Here is a 19,502-nt window from a genome sequence, read left to right on the forward strand (position 1 = left end):
TCAACAGTACCTTCTCACTGAGTGACAGATTAGTGTTATAGTATCAACAGTACCTTCACACTGAGTGACAGATTAGGGGTCTAGTATCAACAGTACCTTCTCACTGAGTGACAGATTAGTGTTATAGTATCAACAGTACCTTCTCACTGAGTGACAGATTAGTGTTATAGTATCAACAGTACCTTCTCACTGAGTGACAGATTAGGGGTCTAATATCAACAGTACCTTCACACTGAGTGACAGATTAGGGGTCTAATATCAACAGTACCTTCTCACTGAGTGACAGATTAGGGGTCTAATATCAACAGTACCTTCTCACTGAGTGACAGATTAGGGGTCTAATATCAACAGTACCTTCTCACTGAGTGACAGATTAGTGTTATAGTATCAACAGTACCTTCTCACTGAGTGATTTATAGGGCTTCAGCAGTGGGTGAGTTTTAGCCTTCTCATCCACACTCTCTCCCATTTTCCAACCCGCTGCCACCTGGAAATCAAGAATTAGGCCATGTTAGTCCAGGAGTTAGGCCTTGTTAGTCCAGGAGTTAGGCCTTGTTAGTCCAGGAGTTAGGCCTTGTGAGGCCAGGAGTTAGACCAGGAGGTAGGCCATGTTAGGCCAGGAGTTACGCCATGTTAGTCCAGGAATTCGGCCATGTTCGGCCAGGACTAAGGCCATGTACAGTTGAAGTCGGAAGTTTACATACACCTTAGCCAAATACGTTTAAACTCAGTTTTCACAATTCCTGACATTTAATCCTAGGTCAATTAGGGTCACCACTTTATTTTAAGAATGTGAAATGTCAGAATAATAGTAGAGAGAATTATTTATTTCAGCTTTAAATTCTTTCATCACATTCCCAATGGGTCAGAAGTTTACATACACTCAATTTGTATTTGGTAGCATTGCCTTTAAACTTGGGTCAAACATTTCGGGTAGCCTTCCACAAGCTTCCCACAATAAGTTGGGTGAATTTTGGCCCATTCCTCCTGACAGACCTGGTGTAACTGAGTCAGGTTTGGTGGCCTCCTTGCTCACACACGCTTTTTCAGTTCTGCCCACAAATTTTCTATGGGATTGAGGTCAGGGCTTTGTGATGGCCGCTCCAATACCTTGACTTTGTTGTCCTTACGCATTTTGCCACAATTTAGGAAGTATGCTTGGGGTCATTGTCCATTTGGAAGACCCATTTGCGACCAAGCTTTAACTTCCTGACTGATGTCTTGAGATGTTGCTTCAATATATATCCACATAATTTTCCTGCCTCATGATGCCATCTATTTTGTGAAGTGCACCAGTCCCTCCTGCAGCAAAGCACCCCCACAACATGATGCTGCCACCCCCGTGCTTCACGGTTGGGATGGTGTTCTTCGGCTTGCAAGCCTCCACCTTTTTCCTCCAAACATAACGATGGTCATTATGGCCAAACACTCCTATTTTTGTTTCATCAGACCAGAGGACATTTCTCCAAAAAGTACGATCTTTGTCCCCGTGTGCAGTTGCAAACCGTAGTCTGGCTTTTTTATGGCGGTTTTGGAGCAGTGGCTTCTTCCTTGCTGAGCGGCCTTTCAGGTTATGTCGATGTAGGACTAATTTTTACTGTGGATATAGATACTTTGTACCTGTTTCCTCCAGCATCTTCACAAGGTCCTTTGCTGTTGTTCTGGGATTGATTTGCACTTTTCGCACCAAAGTACGTTCATTTCCAGGAGACAGAACATGTCTCCTTCCTGAGCGGTATGACGGCTGCGTGGTCCCATGGTGTTTATACTTGCGTACTATTGTTTGTACAGATGAATGTGGTACCTTCAGGCATTTGGAAATTGCTCCCAAAGATGAACCAGATTTTTTTTCTGAGGTCTTGGCTGATTTATTTTGATTTTCCCATGGTGTCAAGCAAAGACGCACTGAGTTTGAAGGTAGGCCTTGAAATACATCCACAGGTATACCTCCAATTGAATCAAATGATATCAATTAGCCTATCAGAAGCTTCTAAAGCCATGACATAATATTCTGGAATTTTCCAAGCTGTTTAAAGGCACAGTCAACTTAGTGTATGTAAACTTCAGACCCACTGGAATTGTGATACAGTGAATTATAAGTGAAATAATCTGTCTTTAAACAATTGTTGGAAAAATTACTTGTGTCATGCACAAAGTAGATGTCCTAACCGACTTTCCAGTACTATAGTTTCTTAAACAAGACATTTGTGGAATGGTTGAAAAACAAGTTTTAATGACTCCAACCTAACTGTATTTACCTTACATTTAAACTTGTATACAGGAAAGACAGCGTCTGAATCTAGTTTTTGAGGTTACAGTACCTTCTCTGAGGACCACTTGACGTGGGAATGCTCTGCAAACTTGTTGGCGATGTAGTCCAGTTTCTCTGGAAGGGAGATACTAAGATAGAAGGAGGGAGACAGACGCCACTGTTAGCCCTTCACTTCAATACAGCCTAGACATCTAGTGCAGTAAGGGCTAGTCTCCCTCTGCTCCCATATTTTAGTCATATATGGTGTCGTAATGAGCCTGTGTGTTCTGGGGATTCTGACCTTCATGTCCTGCTTTTGGTCATTTGTGTTCAATAACAACTTTAACATGTCAAAGTCTCTCTCTCTCTGTCCCTGGGCCACTTACTTGGCAGTGTTGATGGGTTTGGGGTCGAAGTTGCCGTGTGCATCCACAGACGCCTGCTTCTCCAGGGTGGCACCAGGGCTGGCATCCACATAGTCAGGTGGCAACGCCCCAGCGGTAGCACTCAGACAGGCCATGCCGGTCTTGAACAGGTCAGAGTCAAACTTCTGTATGGGGGGAGACAAACAGAGACAGGGGAAACAGAGGTGGAGGCATACAGAGACAGAGGGGAGACAAAAAAAAGACAGGGGGAGACAAACATAGACAGGGGGAGACAGAGGGGAGGCATACAGAGACAGAGGGGAGACAAACAGAGACAGAGGGGTCACAAAAAAAAGACAGGGGGAGACAAACATAGACAGGGGGAGACAGAGGGGAGGCATACAGAGACGGGGGGGAGACAGAGGGGAGACAAACAGAGACGGGGGAGACAGAGGGGAGACAAACATAGACAGGGGGAGACAGAGGGGTGAGGTAATAAATAGAGACAGAGGGGTGAGGTAATAAACACAGACAGGGGAGACAGAGGGGTGAGGTAATTAACAGAGACAGGGGAGACAGAGGGGTGAGGTAATAAACAGAGACAGGGGAGACAGAGGGGTGAGGTAATACACAGAGACAGGGGAGACAGAGGGGTGAGGTAATAAACAGAGACAGGGGAGACAGAGGGGTGAGGTAACAAATATAGACAGGGGAGACAGAGGGGTGAGGTAATAAATAGAGACAGGGGAGACAGAGGGGTGAGGTAATAAATAGAGACAGGGGAGACAGAGGGGTGAGGTAATAAATAGAGACAGGGGAGACAGAGGGGTGAGGTAATAAATAGAGACAGGGGAGACAGAGGGGTGAGGTAATAAATAGAGACAGGGGAGACAGAGGGGTGAGGTAATAAATAGAGACAGGGGAGACAGAGGGGTGAGGTAATAAATAGATATTAGAAAGTCTTCCAGACTATCTGTCTCTTTATCTCTTTCTCTCATTCTATCTCTCTCTCTGCTGCTCTATAAGACAGGGGCAGTTGGGTCAAAAGAGGACAGAGAGAGAGACAGAGAGAGAGGGGAGCAGAATGAGGAAGAGAGAGTGAGAGGAAGAGAAGGGCGTAGGGGGAGAGAGAGAGAAACACTGCAGAGCCACATAGCAGTGATCTGTCACAGTCTGATAAATGATTAATCTATTTCATATTTCAGCGACACTCCAGCTCCGTTCACAGTCCTCTTCCACTGTGTTTCTCTCTCATTCTCTCTCTCTCTCTCATTCTCGCTCTCATTCATACTACCATGAATCTGTTACCTAGAGAGACACTCATACTACCATGAATCTGTTACATAGAGACACTCACACTACCAGGAATCTGTTACCTAGAGACACTCACACTACCATGAATCTGTTACATAGAGACACTCACACTACCAGGAATCTGTTACCTAGAGACACTCACACTACCAGGAATCTGTTACATAGAGACACTCACACTACCATGAATCTGTTACCTAGAGACACTCACACTACCATGAATCTGTTACATAGAGACACTCATACTACCATGAATCTGTTACCTAGAGACACTCACACTACCAGGAATCTGTTACATAGAGACACTCACACTACCATGAATCTGTTACCTAGAGACACTCACACTACCATGAATCTGTTACATAGAGACACTCATACTACCATGAATCTGTTACCTAGAGACACTCACACTACCAGGAATCTGTTACCTAGAGACACTCACACTACCAGGAATTTGTTACATAGAGACACTCACACTACCAGGAATCTGTTACCTAGAGACACTCACACTACCAGGAATCTGTTACCTAGAGACACTCACACTACCAGGAATCTGTTACATAGAGACACTCACACTACCAGGAATCTGTTACCTAGAGACACTCATACTACCAGGAATCTGTTACCTAGAGACACTCATACTACAAGGAATATGTTACCTAGAGACACTCACACTACCAGGAATCTGTTACCTAGAGACACTCATACTACCAGGAATCTGTTACCTAGAGAGACACTCATACTATCAGGAATCTGTTACCTAGAGACACTCATACTACCATGAATATGTTACATAGAGAGACACTCATACTACCAGGAATCTGTTACCTAGAGAGACACTCATACTACCAGGAATCTGTTACATAGAGACACTCACACTACCAGGAATCTGTTACATAGAGACACTCATACTACCAGGAATCTGTTACCTAGAGACACTCACACTACCAGGAATCTGTTACATAGAGACACTCACACTACCAGGAATATGTTACCTAGAGACACTCACACTACCATGAATCTGTTACCTAGAGAGACACTCATACTACCATGAATCTGTTACATAGAGACACTCACACTACCAGGAATCTGTTACCTAGAGACACTCACACTACCAGGAATCTGTTACATAGAGACACTCACACTACCATGAATCTGTTACCTAGAGACACTCACACTACCATGAATCTGTTACATAGAGACACTCATACTACCATGAATCTGTTACCTAGAGACACTCACACTACCAGGAATCTGTTACCTAGAGACACTCACACTACCAGGAATCTGTTACATAGAGACACTCACACTACCAGGAATCTGTTACCTAGAGACACTCACACTACCAGGAATCTGTTACCTAGAGACACTCACACTACCAAGAATCTGTTACATAGAGACACTCACACTACCAGGAATCTGTTACCTAGAGACACTCATACTACCATGAATCTGTTACCTAGAGAGACACTCATACTACCATGAATCTGTTACATAGAGACACTCACACTACCAGGAATCTGTTACCTAGAGACACTCACACTACCAGGAATCTGTTACATAGAGACACTCACACTACCATGAATCTGTTACCTAGAGACACTCACACTACCATGAATCTGTTACATAGAGACACTCATACTACCATGAATCTGTTACCTAGAGACACTCACACTACCAGGAATCTGTTACCTAGAGACACTCACACTACCAGGAATCTGTTACATAGAGACACTCACACTACCAGGAATCTGTTACCTAGAGACACTCACACTACCAGGAATCTGTTACCTAGAGACACTCACACTACCAGGAATCTGTTACATAGAGACACTCACACTACCAGGAATCTGTTACCTAGAGACACTCATACTACCAGGAATCTGTTACCTAGAGACACTCATACTACAAGGAATATGTTACCTAGAGACACTCACACTACCAGGAATCTGTTACCTAGAGACACTCATACTACCAGGAATCTGTTACCTAGAGAGACACTCATACTATCAGGAATCTGTTACCTAGAGACACTCATACTACCATGAATATGTTACATAGAGAGACACTCATACTACCAGGAATCTGTTACCTAGAGAGACACTCATACTACCAGGAATCTGTTACATAGAGACACTCACACTACCAGGAATCTGTTACATAGAGACACTCATACTACCAGGAATCTGTTACCTAGAGACACTCATACTACCAGGAATCTGTTACCTAGAGAGACATTCATACTACCAGGAATCTGTTACCTAGAGACACTCACACTACCAGGAATCTGTTACCTAGATGCAAGTCAGTGGGGCGTAAAGTAATGTACCGTAACCCCTTAAGCCTTCATTAGCATCCTATTAAAGCAGTCCTGAGGGTCAACAAAGGGTCTGTAGACTACACATAACAGTACCGTCCATCTGTACCTTTGTTGAGAGGGAGTCGAATATTCCCCAGAAGAGTTTCTTGGTGAGCAGCAGTTCTTCCTCTGAGGCCATGCCGGAGCTCCCCAGCCCTGAGGGAAGACAGTAGTACTTCCAGCTCTGCTCATAGTGTTCAGTCAACAGCTGGAGGAAACACAAGGAGACAACAGTTGACTAGTGTTGACAAACCGTCAGGTCCCCCTGATGATACATATAGCAGCTCAGTGCTGATGTAAACCAGGGTAATGATATGATTCGTATTTCAGAGCTGTGAGAAAGACTGTCATAAACACATCTTATTAGGAGAGGATGAAGCTCGTGACAGCTTGCCCTTTTTAAACATTTCCTCTGAGGCAACGGTCAGCAACACAAACAAACTGTTCTTATGGTCATCCTCCTATCACACGGAGAAGGAGAGATATCTCACCCTGAGTGGCATCTTGCAGTATTCTGTGAGCAGGGGAACATCGAACACCAGACGTCTCAGCAGCTGCTGCATCATGGAGGGACGCAGGTGTCTGTAGCGCAGCAGGGGGGAAGAGATAGCTGTGATTGACACACAGTCAAATATGAGGATATCTCAGGTTGGAATATAAGGCTCTAACTAGGGTAGAAAATGTCAGTAACTTTTACAAAATTCTCAGTTGGAAGATTCCCAGAATCAGGGAATAAGCAGTGAATATTCCGACCGGTACTTCTGGAAAAAACATTTTGTGAAAGTTAACGGAATTCTGCTACCTCTGCCATAAAGCTATCACAGTTACAGATTGGTTGATCGTTGTCATGACAACACAACAGTTGCAGATTGGTTGATCATTGTCATGACAACACAGCAGTTACAGGAGAGTCCAGGGCATCAACAGAGCCTTAGAGGTGCACCGGTTGGAATGGACTTAGAGGTTTATAACGTTGTGTTAGTCTCTGTTAGTTCTTACTTGCAGATGGCGAGCAGACACTCCTCGATAGAGTCTCTCTGGGCCTTGGTGAGGGAGCGTCCCTTGGACAGCCGATAGATAGTGTGGAGGGTAGAGTCAATGAGCGCCGCGTAGTGCTCTGTGCCCGAGAAGTGGCCAGCACACCTGGTCAGCAGCGGAAGCAGGGCCGAACCAATGTACCTGTTCATGGCCAGAGCCGTCTCTGTGGTGCTCAGCACATCCTACAGGCCAGAGGACAGACTGACGTGTTAGTGAATGAGAGTGGACAGACCAGAGGTCAACAGACTGACATGTTAGTGAATGACAGTGGACAGAACAGAGGTCAACAGACTGACATGTTAGTGAATGACAGTGGACAGACCAGAGGTCAACAGACTGACATGTTAGTGAATGAGAGTGGACAGAACAGAGGTCAACAGACTGACATGTTAGTGAATGACAGTGGACAGACCAGAGGTCAACAGACTGACATGTTAGTGAATGACAGTGGACAGACCAGAGGTCAACAGACTGACATGTTAGTGAATGACAGTGGACAGACCAGAGGTCAACAGACTGACATGTTAGTGAATGACAGTGGACAGAACAGAGGTCAACAGACTGACATGTTAGTGAATGACAGTGGACAGACCAGAGGTTAACACCAACTCTAGACCTCTTGACTCGTTGAAGTACGGTTGTTTCATGCTGAGTTTCTCCCTAAAGCGTTATTACAAAGCCTCACAAACCACTGATTCTGGACATCTACAGGCTGTAATAGGTTTTTATTTTATTTAACCTTTATTTTACGCCTTCTAGGCCATGCGTTCCGCTAGCGGAACCCCTGACAACATTCCACTGAAAAGGCAGCGCGAGAAATTAATTTTTCTTTTTAGATAGGCAAGTCCGTTAAGTACAAATTCTTATTTTCAATGACGGCCTAGGAACGGTGGGTTAACTGCCTTGTTCAGGGGCAGAACGACATATTTTTACCTTGTCAGCTTGGGGATTCGATCTTGAAAACTTTCGGTTACTAGGCCAACGCTCTAAACCACTAGGCTACCTGCCGCCTAACCTAGCAGGTCCCAACCTAGCAAGTTCCAACTTAGCAGGTCCCAACCTAGCAGGTCCCAACCTAGCAGGTCCCAACCTAGCACTAACCCACCCGTTCAGCTTAACAACTATTCATTAGAGCTGGGCTGAAGGAAAAGCCTGCCCACCCAACAACTCTCCAGGACCAACGGTTGGTGACGGACTAACCACCGTTACACAACTATTAGAGAGAATCTCAGCATGTCAAGTACACAACCATAAATCAAAGGACTGAGTTCGGTTCCACCTGTGTGTCAGACAATATCCCTGAGGTCACAGTGACCTCTAAGGCAGACGGTTTCAGCAGGCATTGAGATAAATGGGGACTATCAGCATCACTTTCTCTCTCTCTCTCAAGGGATTATGGTCCCATGGCAACGGTCTCCCATGGCTACAGTTTCCGTGCCAGCATGGGGAATACTAATCCTCCCCCACAGGACTAGATGGAGCTGGGATTAAATACGTTTTATATTATTTTTTAAAGGATGAGTAAATAAGACCTTGAACTAAGGTTGATCAAACAGACTTTTCTTGTTTTGATGGATTCACATTGAACCCTGAATCACATGGATCCACAACGAACCTGAATCACATGGATCCACATTGAACTTGATTAACATGGATTCACATTGAACCTGAATCACATGGATCCACATTGAACTTGATTCACATTGATCCACATTGAACTTGATTAACATGGATTCACATTGAACCTGAATCACATGGATCCACAACGAACTTGATTCACATTGATCCACATTAAACTTGATTAACATGGATTCACATTGAACCTGATTCACTTGGACCAAGGTGCAAAAACAGCAGTGCATATTTACCCATCAACTCATCAACTCAGTGACTGTCGTCAGTAGAGCATTCTGATTAACATGTTGTTTCACATACAAGAAGTCATTACACGCTATGGGGAGAGGATGAATGAATAGATGTATTGACTGGTTGATTGGTTGATTGATATGTGAATGTTTGCTGTGTTTTCTCATTGACTGACTGATCAATCAAAGACTCTCTCATACTCACCGTGTCCAGGGAAGACTGACTGACTGACTGGTTCACGAACTGACTGACTGACTGACTGACAGTGACTGACTGGTTCACTAACTGACTGACTGGTTCACTGACTGACTGACAGACTGGTTCGCTGACAGTGACTGACTGACTGACTGGTTCACTGACTGACTGACTGGTTCGCTGACAGTGACTGACTGACTGACTGGTTAACTGACTTACTGGTTCACTGACTGACTGACCGTGACTGACTGGTTCACTGACTGACTGACTGGTTCACTGAATGACTGACTGTTCACTAACTGACTGACTGGTTCACTGACTGACTGACAGACTGGTTCGCTGACAGTGACTGACTGACTGACTGGTTCACTGACTGACTGACTGGTTCGCTGACAGTGACTGACTGACTGACTGACTGGTTAACTGACTTACTGGTTCACTGACTGACTGACCGTGACTGACTGGTTTACTGACTGACTGGTTCGCTGACAGTGACTGACTGACTCGTTAACTGACTTACTGGTTCACTGACTGACTGACCGTGACTGACTGGTTCACTGACTGACTGACTGACTGGTTCGCTGACAGTGACTGACTGACTTACTGGTTCACTGACTGACTGACCGTGACTGACTGGTTCACTGACTGACTGACTGACTGACTGGTTCACTGACTGACTGACAGACTGGTTCGCTGACAGTGACTGACTGACTGGTTCACTGACTGACTGACTGGTTCGCTGACAGTGACTGACTGACTGACTGGTTAACTGACTTACTGGTTCACTGACTGACTGACCGTGACTGACTGGTTCACTGACTGACTGGTTCACTGAATGACTGACTGTTCACTAACTGACTGACTGGTTCACTGACTGACTGACAGGTTCGCTGACAGTGACTGACTGACTGACTGGTTCACTGACTGACTGACTGGTTCGCTGACAGTGACTGACTGACTGACTGGTTAACTGACTTACTGGTTCACTGACTGACTGACCGTGACTGACTGGTTCACTGACTGACTGACTGGTTCACTGACTGACTGGTTCGCTGACATTGACTGACTGACTGGTTAACTGACTGACTGACCGTGACTGACTGGTTCACTGACTGACTGACTGGTTCACTGACTGACTGACTGACTGGTTCGCTGACAGTGACTGACTGACTTACTGGTTCACTGACTGACTGACTGTGACTGACTGGTTCACTGACTGACTGGTTCACTGAATGACTGACTGTTCACTAACTGACTGACTGACTGGTTGACTGACTGACTGGTTCACTGACAGAATGACTGGTTCACTGACTGACTAACTGACTGGTTCACTGACTGGTTCACTGACTGACTGACTGGTTCACAGATTGACTGACTGGTTCTCTGACTGACTGGTTGACTGAGTGGTTCACTGACTGAATGACTGGTTCACTGACTGACTGGTTCACTGACTGAATGATTGATTGGTCTCTTCTACTCACCGTGTCCAGGGAAGCGGAGGCGCGGAGGTCAGGCAGGAAGCCCACCTCCAACAGGTGTAGCAGGAAGCTCTGGTCCTCCACGCCGTACACACGATCCAGGAACAACACCATTGGGGCCTTGTGGTCCGGACAGAAACTAGCCGACATGTCTGGCTCTGTCACACTACCGTCTGAGGGTGGAGGAGGAGCAGGGGGAGGAGGAGGAGGAGGAAGAGGTAGAGTAGGAGGTAGAGGAGGAGGGGGAGGATGTAGAGGTAGAGGAGGAGGAGGTAGAGGTAGAGTAGGAGGTAGATGAGGAGGAAGAGGTAGAGGAGGAGGAGGAGGAGGAAGAGGAGGAGGATGAGGATGAGGAAGAGGTAGAGAAGGAGGAAGAGGTAGAGAAGGAGGAAGAGGTAGAAGAGGAGGAGGACGAGGAGGAGGAAGAGGTAGAGAAGAAGGAAGAGGTAGAAGAGGAGGAGGAGGACGTTAGGATATGAAAGTTCTGATAGAACCAATACATTCTACTGAGTAATATGTGTTAAAATATGTTATTGGGTCCTGCCTTTATTGACGATGGGCATCTTGAGTGGTATACTGATGATGCCGACCAGGTCTGTAGTAGGAACCAGGGAGCGCAGGATGGCACGGATACGCAAGGCCTCGCCTTTACCCTTGTTGATCAGCTGAAAGAGGGATAGAGGGAAGGAGGGAGGGAGGAAGGGGGGGAGGGGGGAGAGAGAGAAAGAGAGAGAGCGAAAAAAAGGGAAAGAGGGAGAGAAAGAGGGAGAGAGAGAGAGGGAGAACAAGAGCAGGAGAGAGAGAGAGATAATATGTTAATGATAAATGTTGTGGGGTAAGGGCAGCATTCCAAACAGACAGGAGAGAGACGAGGCACTGATCTAACTTCTGCCGCTGTGAATAAACCAGAAACTTCCTCAGGGTCATCAGAAGCATAGGCTCTCACACATCGTTGGTCAAATCAACTCTAGACAACACTTTAGTTTGGACAGGGTGATGAAAAGCTATTGTTTTCTTTTCTTTCTGTTGGCCTTGCTGTTGTTTTGGGCCAGGTGTCTCACTGAGACTACCAGGGATGACTAAAGGTTCAATAATAATGATGTCACTCAACATGCATCTCAGGAGCGCAGCGTCCCAGCAGGTCAATAAGTGCAGAGTAGAAGGACATGATGGCGTTCCCGGTATGGACCACTTCTTCCTCTTCCTCCTCACCAGACCTGGAAGCAGAGAGGGATGTCAAGGTCCCGTGGCAACACCTTGATGCCAGCGTAGGTGTTCAATTAAATGTCCGTCCCTAATGTGACTTTAAGTTCAGCAAAATAAAAGCCCTACAACGTTAGCTAGTGAATCCCTGAGGCGATATATTATGTTCAGTAGAATGAATAGAGGTCTTGTGATAAAGACATTGTATCTTGTTGAAGGGGAGACTTTACCCAGTAGGTCCTCCTTCAGCTGTAGAGGGCAGGTCCAGGGCAGGGTCCTCTGATATCTTAATGGCTTCCAGCATGGCTGCCAGCAGGCCGTTGCCCCCCTCTCCTCTCAGAGCGGGACCAAAACACTCCGGACGCCTGATCAGCAGCTTCACCACCGTGTTAGAGTTCTCCTCTACACTCTCACCTGGAGGGAGGGAGGGAAGGAGGGAGGGAGGGGGGGAGGGAGGGAGGAAGGGGGGGAGGGAGGGAGGGAGGGAGGGAGGGAAGGAGGGAGGGAGGGGGGGAGGGGAGAGGGAGGGAGGGAATGGGAGGGAGGGAGGGAATGGGAGGGAGGGAGGGAGGGAATGGGAGGGAGGGAGGGAGGGAGGGAGGGAGGGAGGGAGGGAGGGAGGGAGGGAATGGGAGAGAAAATAAGTTGATGATATATGTTAAATGGCCAATTCCTTATCCACTCAGAGCATAGCTAGAGATAAAAAATTATTCTCTCTCTCTCTCTCTCTCTCTCTCTCTCTCTCTCTCTCTCTCTCTCTCTCTCTCTCTCTCTCTCTCTCTCTCTCTCTCTCTCTCTCTCTCTCTCTCTCTCTCTCTCTCTCTCTCTCTCTCTCTCTGTCTCTGTCTCTCTCTGTCTGTCTCTCTCTGTCTCTCTCTCTCTCTCTGACGTACCATTGCTGAAGACAGCGAAGCGGAGGAAGGACAGGTATCTCTCTCCTTCTATGGGGTTCCAGCCAATGTCAGGGTATCCTTTAGCCAGCAGCATGGCACAGCTCTGCAGGCCACAACCTGCCAAGTAGGTCACCACCTACGGAACACACACCTGAGTGAGTCCATGCTGAAAGTTTTAATGCACTCATCACTCAAGAGTTAGTGATGCCAGAGTCAGGGCCTGGCAGTGACAGCCAGAGAGCCCACACTCCAGCCTGCCTGTTCAAGTTGAACAAATGTGATGTGGCACGCAGGGGAGGGATAGCTGGGTTTTGGGCAGGTGAAGCTGAGGGGTGGGTATTATTTGATGTGGCGTGCAGGGGAGGGATAGCTGGGTTTTGGGCAGGTGAAGCTGAGAATTGTGTATTATTTGACGTGGCATGCAGGGACAGGTGATGTGTGTGACCTAACCTTCTCTAGGTCCGGCTCCTCCAGAGCGAGGGCCAGGCTGTTGTTGTCCATCACTGAAGACGCTGCCACGTCCAGCGGAGTAGAACCCCTCATGGCTGGGGAGGCTGAGGGAGAAACACATTCATACTTAATACGTGCTTCTACACCTGCATTGCTTGCTGTTTGGGGGTTTAGGCTGGGTTTCTGTACAGCACTTTGAGATATCAGCTGATGTACGAAGGGCTATATGAATACATTTGATTTGATTTGAAATTTGATTTAATACAACGGCCCACATAGTTCAGTGGTCCTCACGAGTCACTGATACAACCAAAACCATGCATCTTGTAATCATGGGTAGAGAAGATATTTCCTTGTGTCTGAAATATCAGACATCAGACCACCCTGAGGACCTGGCGTGTCTACGCTGTAATTGTGGTAGTATGGTCATAATTACTTCTGTATGCAAACTCTCCCTTACTAACAGCAGGAGGCAGTGTTTACACATCTCCCAATACCCAAACTCTCCCTTACTAACAGCAGGAGGCAGTGTTTCCACATCTCCCAATACCCAAACTCTCCCTTACTAACAGCAGGAGGCAGTGTTTCCACATCTCCCAATACCCAAACTCTCCCTTACTAACAGCAGGAGGCAGTGTTTACACATCTCCCAATACCCAAACTCTCCCTTACTAACAGCAGGAGGCAGTGTTTACACATCTCCCAATACCCAAACTCTCCCTTACTAACAGCAGGAGGCAGTGTTTACACATCTCCCAATACCCAAAAGCCCTTACCAATGAACAGTTCCACCTGTATTTACCATCTACACTCCATTAAATCAATCCTGATTCACTTCCAACTTCCAACCTCCCAGCCAACCAGCCATTGATTTGGTCACTCCCCATTAGTGCTGGGGAGTCTGTCTGTAAGGGGCCAGGGTGTAGTTAACGGGGCCAGGGTGTAGTTAACGGAGCCAGGGTGTAGTTAACGGAGCCAGGGTGTAGTTAATGGGGCCAGGGTGTGGTTAACGGGGCCAGGGTGTAGTTAACGGGGCCAGGGTGTAGTTAACGGGGCCAGGGTGTAGTTAACGGGGCCAGGGTGTAGTTAATGGAGCCAGGGTGTAGTTAACAGGGCCAGGGTGTAGTTAACGGGGCCAGGGTGTAGTTAACGGGGCCAAGGTGTAGTTAATGGGGCCAGGGTGTAGTTAACGGAGCCAGGGTGTAGTTAATGGAGCCAGGGTGTAGTTAACGGGGCCAAGGTGTAGTTAACGGGGCAAGGGTGTAATTAACGGGACCCGGGTGTAGTTAACGGGACCCGGATGTGGTTAACATGGCCAGGGTGTAATTAACGAGACCAGGGTGTAGTTAACGGGACCAGGGTGTAGTTAACGTGGCTAGGGTGTAGTTAACGTGGCCAGGGTGTAGTTAACGGGGCCAGGGTGTAGTTAACGGGACCAGGGTGTAGTTAATGAGGACAGAGTGTGGTTAACGGAGCCAGGGTGTAGTTAACGGGGCCAGGGTGTAGTTAACGGAGCCAGGGTGTAGTTAACGAGGACAGAGTGTGGTTAACGGAGCCAGGGTGTAGTTAACAGGGCCAAGGTGTAGTTAACGTGGCCAGGGTGTAGTTAACGGGACCAGGGTGTAGTTAACGGGGCCAGGGTGTAGTTAACGGGGCCAGGGTGTAGTTAACAGAGCCAGGGTGTAGTTAACGAGGACAGAGTGTGGTTAACGGAGCCAGGGTGTAGTTAACAGGGCCAGGATGTAGTTAACGGGGCCAGGGTGTAGTTAACGGGGCCAGGGTGTAGTTAACGGAGCCAGGGTGTAGTTAACGAGGACAGAGTGTGGTTAACGGAGCCAGGGTGTAGTTAACGAGGACAGAGTGTGGTTAACGGAGCCAGGGTTTAGTTAACGAGGCCAGGGTGTAGTTAACGGAGCCAGGGTGTAGTTAACAGGGCCAGGGTGTAGTTAACGGGGCCAGGGTGTAGTTGCTCTCAAAGGGAAGTAGTATAAGTTACAACTATCTGTTTAAAGCCCAAACAGTACATTACAGAGATGGTTTTAATATGCACCCATGAAAGATTTTTGTTTAATTTTGTTTAATTTCAGCCAGTAGTTTTGAGTGGTGCTCAAGAGTCAAAATGAGTCCCAGTCCCAGTTCCTTTCCAATCCTCACTGTACCTCCCTGTACCTCTCCTCTCCTCTGCATCCCCAGCCCTGTACCTCTCCTCTCCTCTCCATCCCCAGATCTGTACCTCTCCTCTCCATCCTCAGCCCTGTACCTCTCCTCTCCTCTCCATCCTCAGCCCTGTACCTCTCCTCTCCATCCCCAGCCCTGTACCTCTCCTCTCCATCCCCAGCCCTGTACCTCTCCTCTCCTCTGCATCCCCAGCCCTGTACCTCTCCTTTCCTCTCCTCTCCATCCCCAGCCCTGTACCTCTCCTCTCCTCTGCATCCCCATCCCTGTACCTCTCCTCTCCTCTCCATCCCCAGCCCTGTACCTCTCCTCTCCTCTCCATCCCCATCCCTGTACCTCTCCTCTCCTCTGCATCCCCAGTCCTATACCTCTCCTCTCCATCCCCAGTCCTATACCTCTCCTCTCCATCCCCATCCCTGTACCTCTCCTCTCCTCTGCATCCCCAGTCCTATACCTCTCCTCTCCATCCCCAGTCCTATACCTCTCCTCTGCATCCCCAGTCCTATACCTCTCCTCTGCATCTCCAGTCCTATACCTCTCCTCTCCATCCCCAGTCCTATACCTCTCCTCTGCATCCCCAGTCCTATACCTCTCCTCTCCATCCCCAGTCCTATACCTCTCCTCTGCATCTCCAGTCCTATACCTCTCCTCTCCAGCCCCAGTCCTATACCTCTCCTCTGCATCTCCAGTCCTATACCTCTCCTCTGCATCCCCAGTCCTATACCTCTCCTCTCCATCCCCAGTCCTATACCTCTCCTCTCCATCCCCAGTCCTATACCTCTCCTCTGCATCTCCAGTCCTATACCTCTCCTCTGCATCCCCAGTCCCAAACCCAGCTTCAGCATGCTGTCTCTGTTACACACCCAGATTTAAAAGCCAAACTGCCCTCTCCCTCTCTCTTTCAGCTTTCTCATTTCCTCTCCTCTCTGTTTCCTCCCACCTCTCCCTTCACCTTCTTTAAGCTGGGGAGAGGGAAAGCAGAGGTCATTGTTACCTCATATTACCACTGCTGTCTCTCTCCCTCTCTGTCACTTCCTATCTGATTGTCATTCTCCCAGTGCCATTCCTCCCCTCTTTCTGTCTCCACAGGGGAGACAAAGCCTATGCAGTGTGTTGTCCCATAAACAGAGGGGACAGTGTACAAATTGTTACTAACCCAGGCTAGACCCACACTGTTCCTTTATGTGCTCTCTCTCTGTCTCTCTCTGTCTCTGTCTCTCTGTCTCTCTCTGTCTCTGTCTCTCTCTGTCTCTCTCTCTGTCTCTCTCTCTGTCTCTCTGTCTCTCTGTCTCTCTCTCTGTCTCTGTCTCTCTCTCTCTCTCTCTGTCCCTGTCTCTCTCTCTCTCTCTCTCTCTGTCTCTCTCTCTCTCTCTCTCTCTCTCTCTCTCTCTCTGTCCCTGTCCCTGTCTCTCTCTCTCTCAAATTCAAATTCAAATTCAAGCTGCTTTATTGGCATGAAAAACATTGTGTCAATATTGCCAAAGCAACAATGTATACAATATACATTGTAATACAATTAAAACAATGACAAATAATAATATAGAATGGCAGTAAATAATAATACAAAATTAAATATAAAAAATAGTAACAATAAAATGGTAACAGTCAATAGTCGAATGTAATGTATGGTGTAATGCACCACTACCACCACCACTATCATTAAACTGCTATCATTACCATTACCACCCATACCATTACTATTTGGAATGATAAACAACAATAATAATACTAATAACAATAACAGTAATAACAATAACAGTCATAATAAGTAAGTTACTGCTTACTATGCAGATGTTATTATTCAGTGTCCCTCAGGCTATGGCAGGCAAATACATATTTGGCTGCAAGAGGAGCCATTGCTCCTTCGCCCATGAGTATTTTTAGTTTTTCCTCTGGGTTTAATAAGTTAAAATTTGGAATAAATGTAGTCATTTCTGTGAATAATGAATCTCTTGGTGAGGAATATTTATCACAGTAAAGGAGAAAGTGCATCTCTGTTTCTACCTCCCCTGTCGTGCAGTGACCACATACACGCTCCTCTTTGGGTAGCCATGTCTTTTTATGTCTGCCGGTTTCTATTGCCAATCGGTGGTCACTCAGCCTGTACTTGGTAAGGATCTGTCTCTGCTTCGAATCTCTGACAGAGTAGAGATATTCAGCCAATTCATATTCTCTGTTTAGGGTCAGATAGCAATTTAGTCGGCTTTGGGATTTTGTTTCGTTTTTCCAATGTTGTAAATATGAGTCCTTTGATTGGTTCATGATTTTGTTTATTGGAATTCTTTCTTTTGAAGCAGTGCCAGTGTCAGCTTGGTTGGTTAGGTCCAACACCAGCTGACTGAGAGGGCTCGTTTCTGGGCTCAGTTCTTGGGTTTGAAGTGCTTTAAATTGCAGACTCGAATTTGGACTTGAATTTAGATGTAGCCAAAATTTTTATGATCTTTTCTGTATTTTCATTATTACTGGAAAGCGTCCCAATTCTGCCCTACATGCATTAGTTGGTGTATTTCTCTGGACTTGTAGGATTTTCCGACAGAATTCTGCATGTAGGGTTTCAATTGGATGTTTGTCCCACATTTTAAAGTCCAGTTTATTGAGTGGCCCCCAAACCTCACTTCCGTAAAGAGCTATTGGTAGGATTACACTGTCAAATATTTTGGTCCAAATTCTAATTGGGATGTTGATTTTGAATAATTTCATTTTTATTGCATACAATGCTCTGCGGGCTTTTTCTTTGAGTGCATCTCTCTCTCTCTCTCTCTCTCTCTCTCTCTCTCTCTCTCTCTCTCTCTCTCTCTCTCTCTCTCTCTCTCTCTCTCTCTCTCTCTCTCTCTCTCTCTCTCTCTCTCTCTCTCTCTCTCTCTCTGTCTCTGTCTCTGTCCCTCTGTCTCTCTCTCTCTCTCTCTCTCTCTCTCTCTCTCTCTCTCTCTCTCTCTCTCTCTCTCTCTCTCTCTCTCTCTCTCTCTCTCTCTCTCTCTCTCTCTCTCTCGCTCTCTCTCTCTCTCTCTCTCTCTCTCTCTCTCTCTCTCTCTCTCTCTCTCTCTCTCTCTCTCTCTCTCTCTCTCTCTCTCTCTCTCTCTCTCTCTCTGTCTCTCTCTCTGTCTCTCTCTCTCTCTCTCTGTCTCTCTCTCTCTCTCTCTCTGTCTCTCTCTCTCTCTCTGTCTCTCTCTCTCTCTCTGTCTCTCTCTCTCTCTCTCTACCCCCCCCCCCCCCGCCCCTCTCTACCCACCCAGTCCGACGGAGCTGTTCTCCAGCAGATAACTCAGATGGTCGAACATGGCCTTCTGGTTCTGTCGACTGATACGACAGAAGTAACACAGGAACCGACAGCAGCTGGCAACCATCTTGGGAAACGCTATCTCCTGTAGGAGGAATAGAAAATATTTGTTACATTTAAATATATTACATACAATATATCACATTACATCACATAAAAATACCACATACATCAAATATATTGTAGTAGACTCTAAAACAAAATCTCGCAAATTCCAGATCCCTGGTAGGATCCCTTGTTGGGAGAATCCCTGGTAGGATCCCTTGTTGGGAGGATCCCTGGTAGGATCCCTTGTTGGGAGGATCCCTGGTAGGATCCCTTGTTGGGAGGATCCCTGGTAGGATCCCTGGTAGGATCCCTGGTAGGATCCCTTGTTGGGAGGATCCCTGGTAGGATCCCTGGTAGGATCCCTGGTAGGATCCCTTGTTGGGAGGATCCCTGGTAGAATCCCTTGTTGGGAGGATTCCTGGTATGATCCCTGGTAGGATCCCTGGTAGGATCCCTTGTTGGGAGGATCACTGGTAGGATCCCTTGTAACATATGAACTTTCCTGTTACCTGCTTTACATTACAGATAGTCCTTACAGCACAGCGCCTGTATGGCTGTTTACAGCAGTGCTACTTGGATCTACTTGGATCCTA

The 19,502-nt window shown here is 46.9% G+C and overlaps 1 protein-coding gene across 7 annotated transcripts in view; it reads right to left on the minus strand.

Moving 5' to 3' along the window:
* LOC139555982 (ryanodine receptor 3-like) overlaps positions 1-19,502 on the minus strand; it is a 218,236-nt gene that overhangs the window by 51,204 nt on the left and 147,530 nt on the right. For all 7 annotated transcript variants that reach the window (XR_011671046.1, XM_071369419.1, XM_071369416.1 and 4 more), the window contains 13 exons: positions 18,814-18,946; positions 13,410-13,513; positions 12,960-13,095; positions 12,297-12,480; positions 11,975-12,080; positions 11,408-11,528; positions 10,867-11,036; positions 7,286-7,506; positions 6,778-6,868; positions 6,354-6,494; positions 2,638-2,801; positions 2,322-2,400; positions 398-487 (listed from right to left, as the gene is read on the minus strand). Coding sequence is in view for 6 of the 7 variants with exons in the window: in XM_071369419.1 (XP_071225520.1) it covers positions 398-487; positions 2,322-2,400; positions 2,638-2,801; positions 6,354-6,494; positions 6,778-6,868; positions 7,286-7,506; positions 10,867-11,036; positions 11,408-11,528; positions 11,975-12,080; positions 12,297-12,480; positions 12,960-13,095; positions 13,410-13,513; positions 18,814-18,946 (1,740 nt within the window). In the remaining variant the exon portion in view is untranslated. The remainder of the gene's footprint in view (positions 1-397; positions 488-2,321; positions 2,401-2,637; positions 2,802-6,353; positions 6,495-6,777; positions 6,869-7,285; positions 7,507-10,866; positions 11,037-11,407; positions 11,529-11,974; positions 12,081-12,296; positions 12,481-12,959; positions 13,096-13,409; positions 13,514-18,813; positions 18,947-19,502) is intronic.

The sequence above is a fragment of the Salvelinus alpinus genome, chromosome 27, assembly GCF_045679555.1.
Source record: "Salvelinus alpinus chromosome 27, SLU_Salpinus.1, whole genome shotgun sequence".
Lineage (NCBI taxonomy): Eukaryota > Metazoa > Chordata > Actinopteri > Salmoniformes > Salmonidae > Salvelinus > Salvelinus alpinus.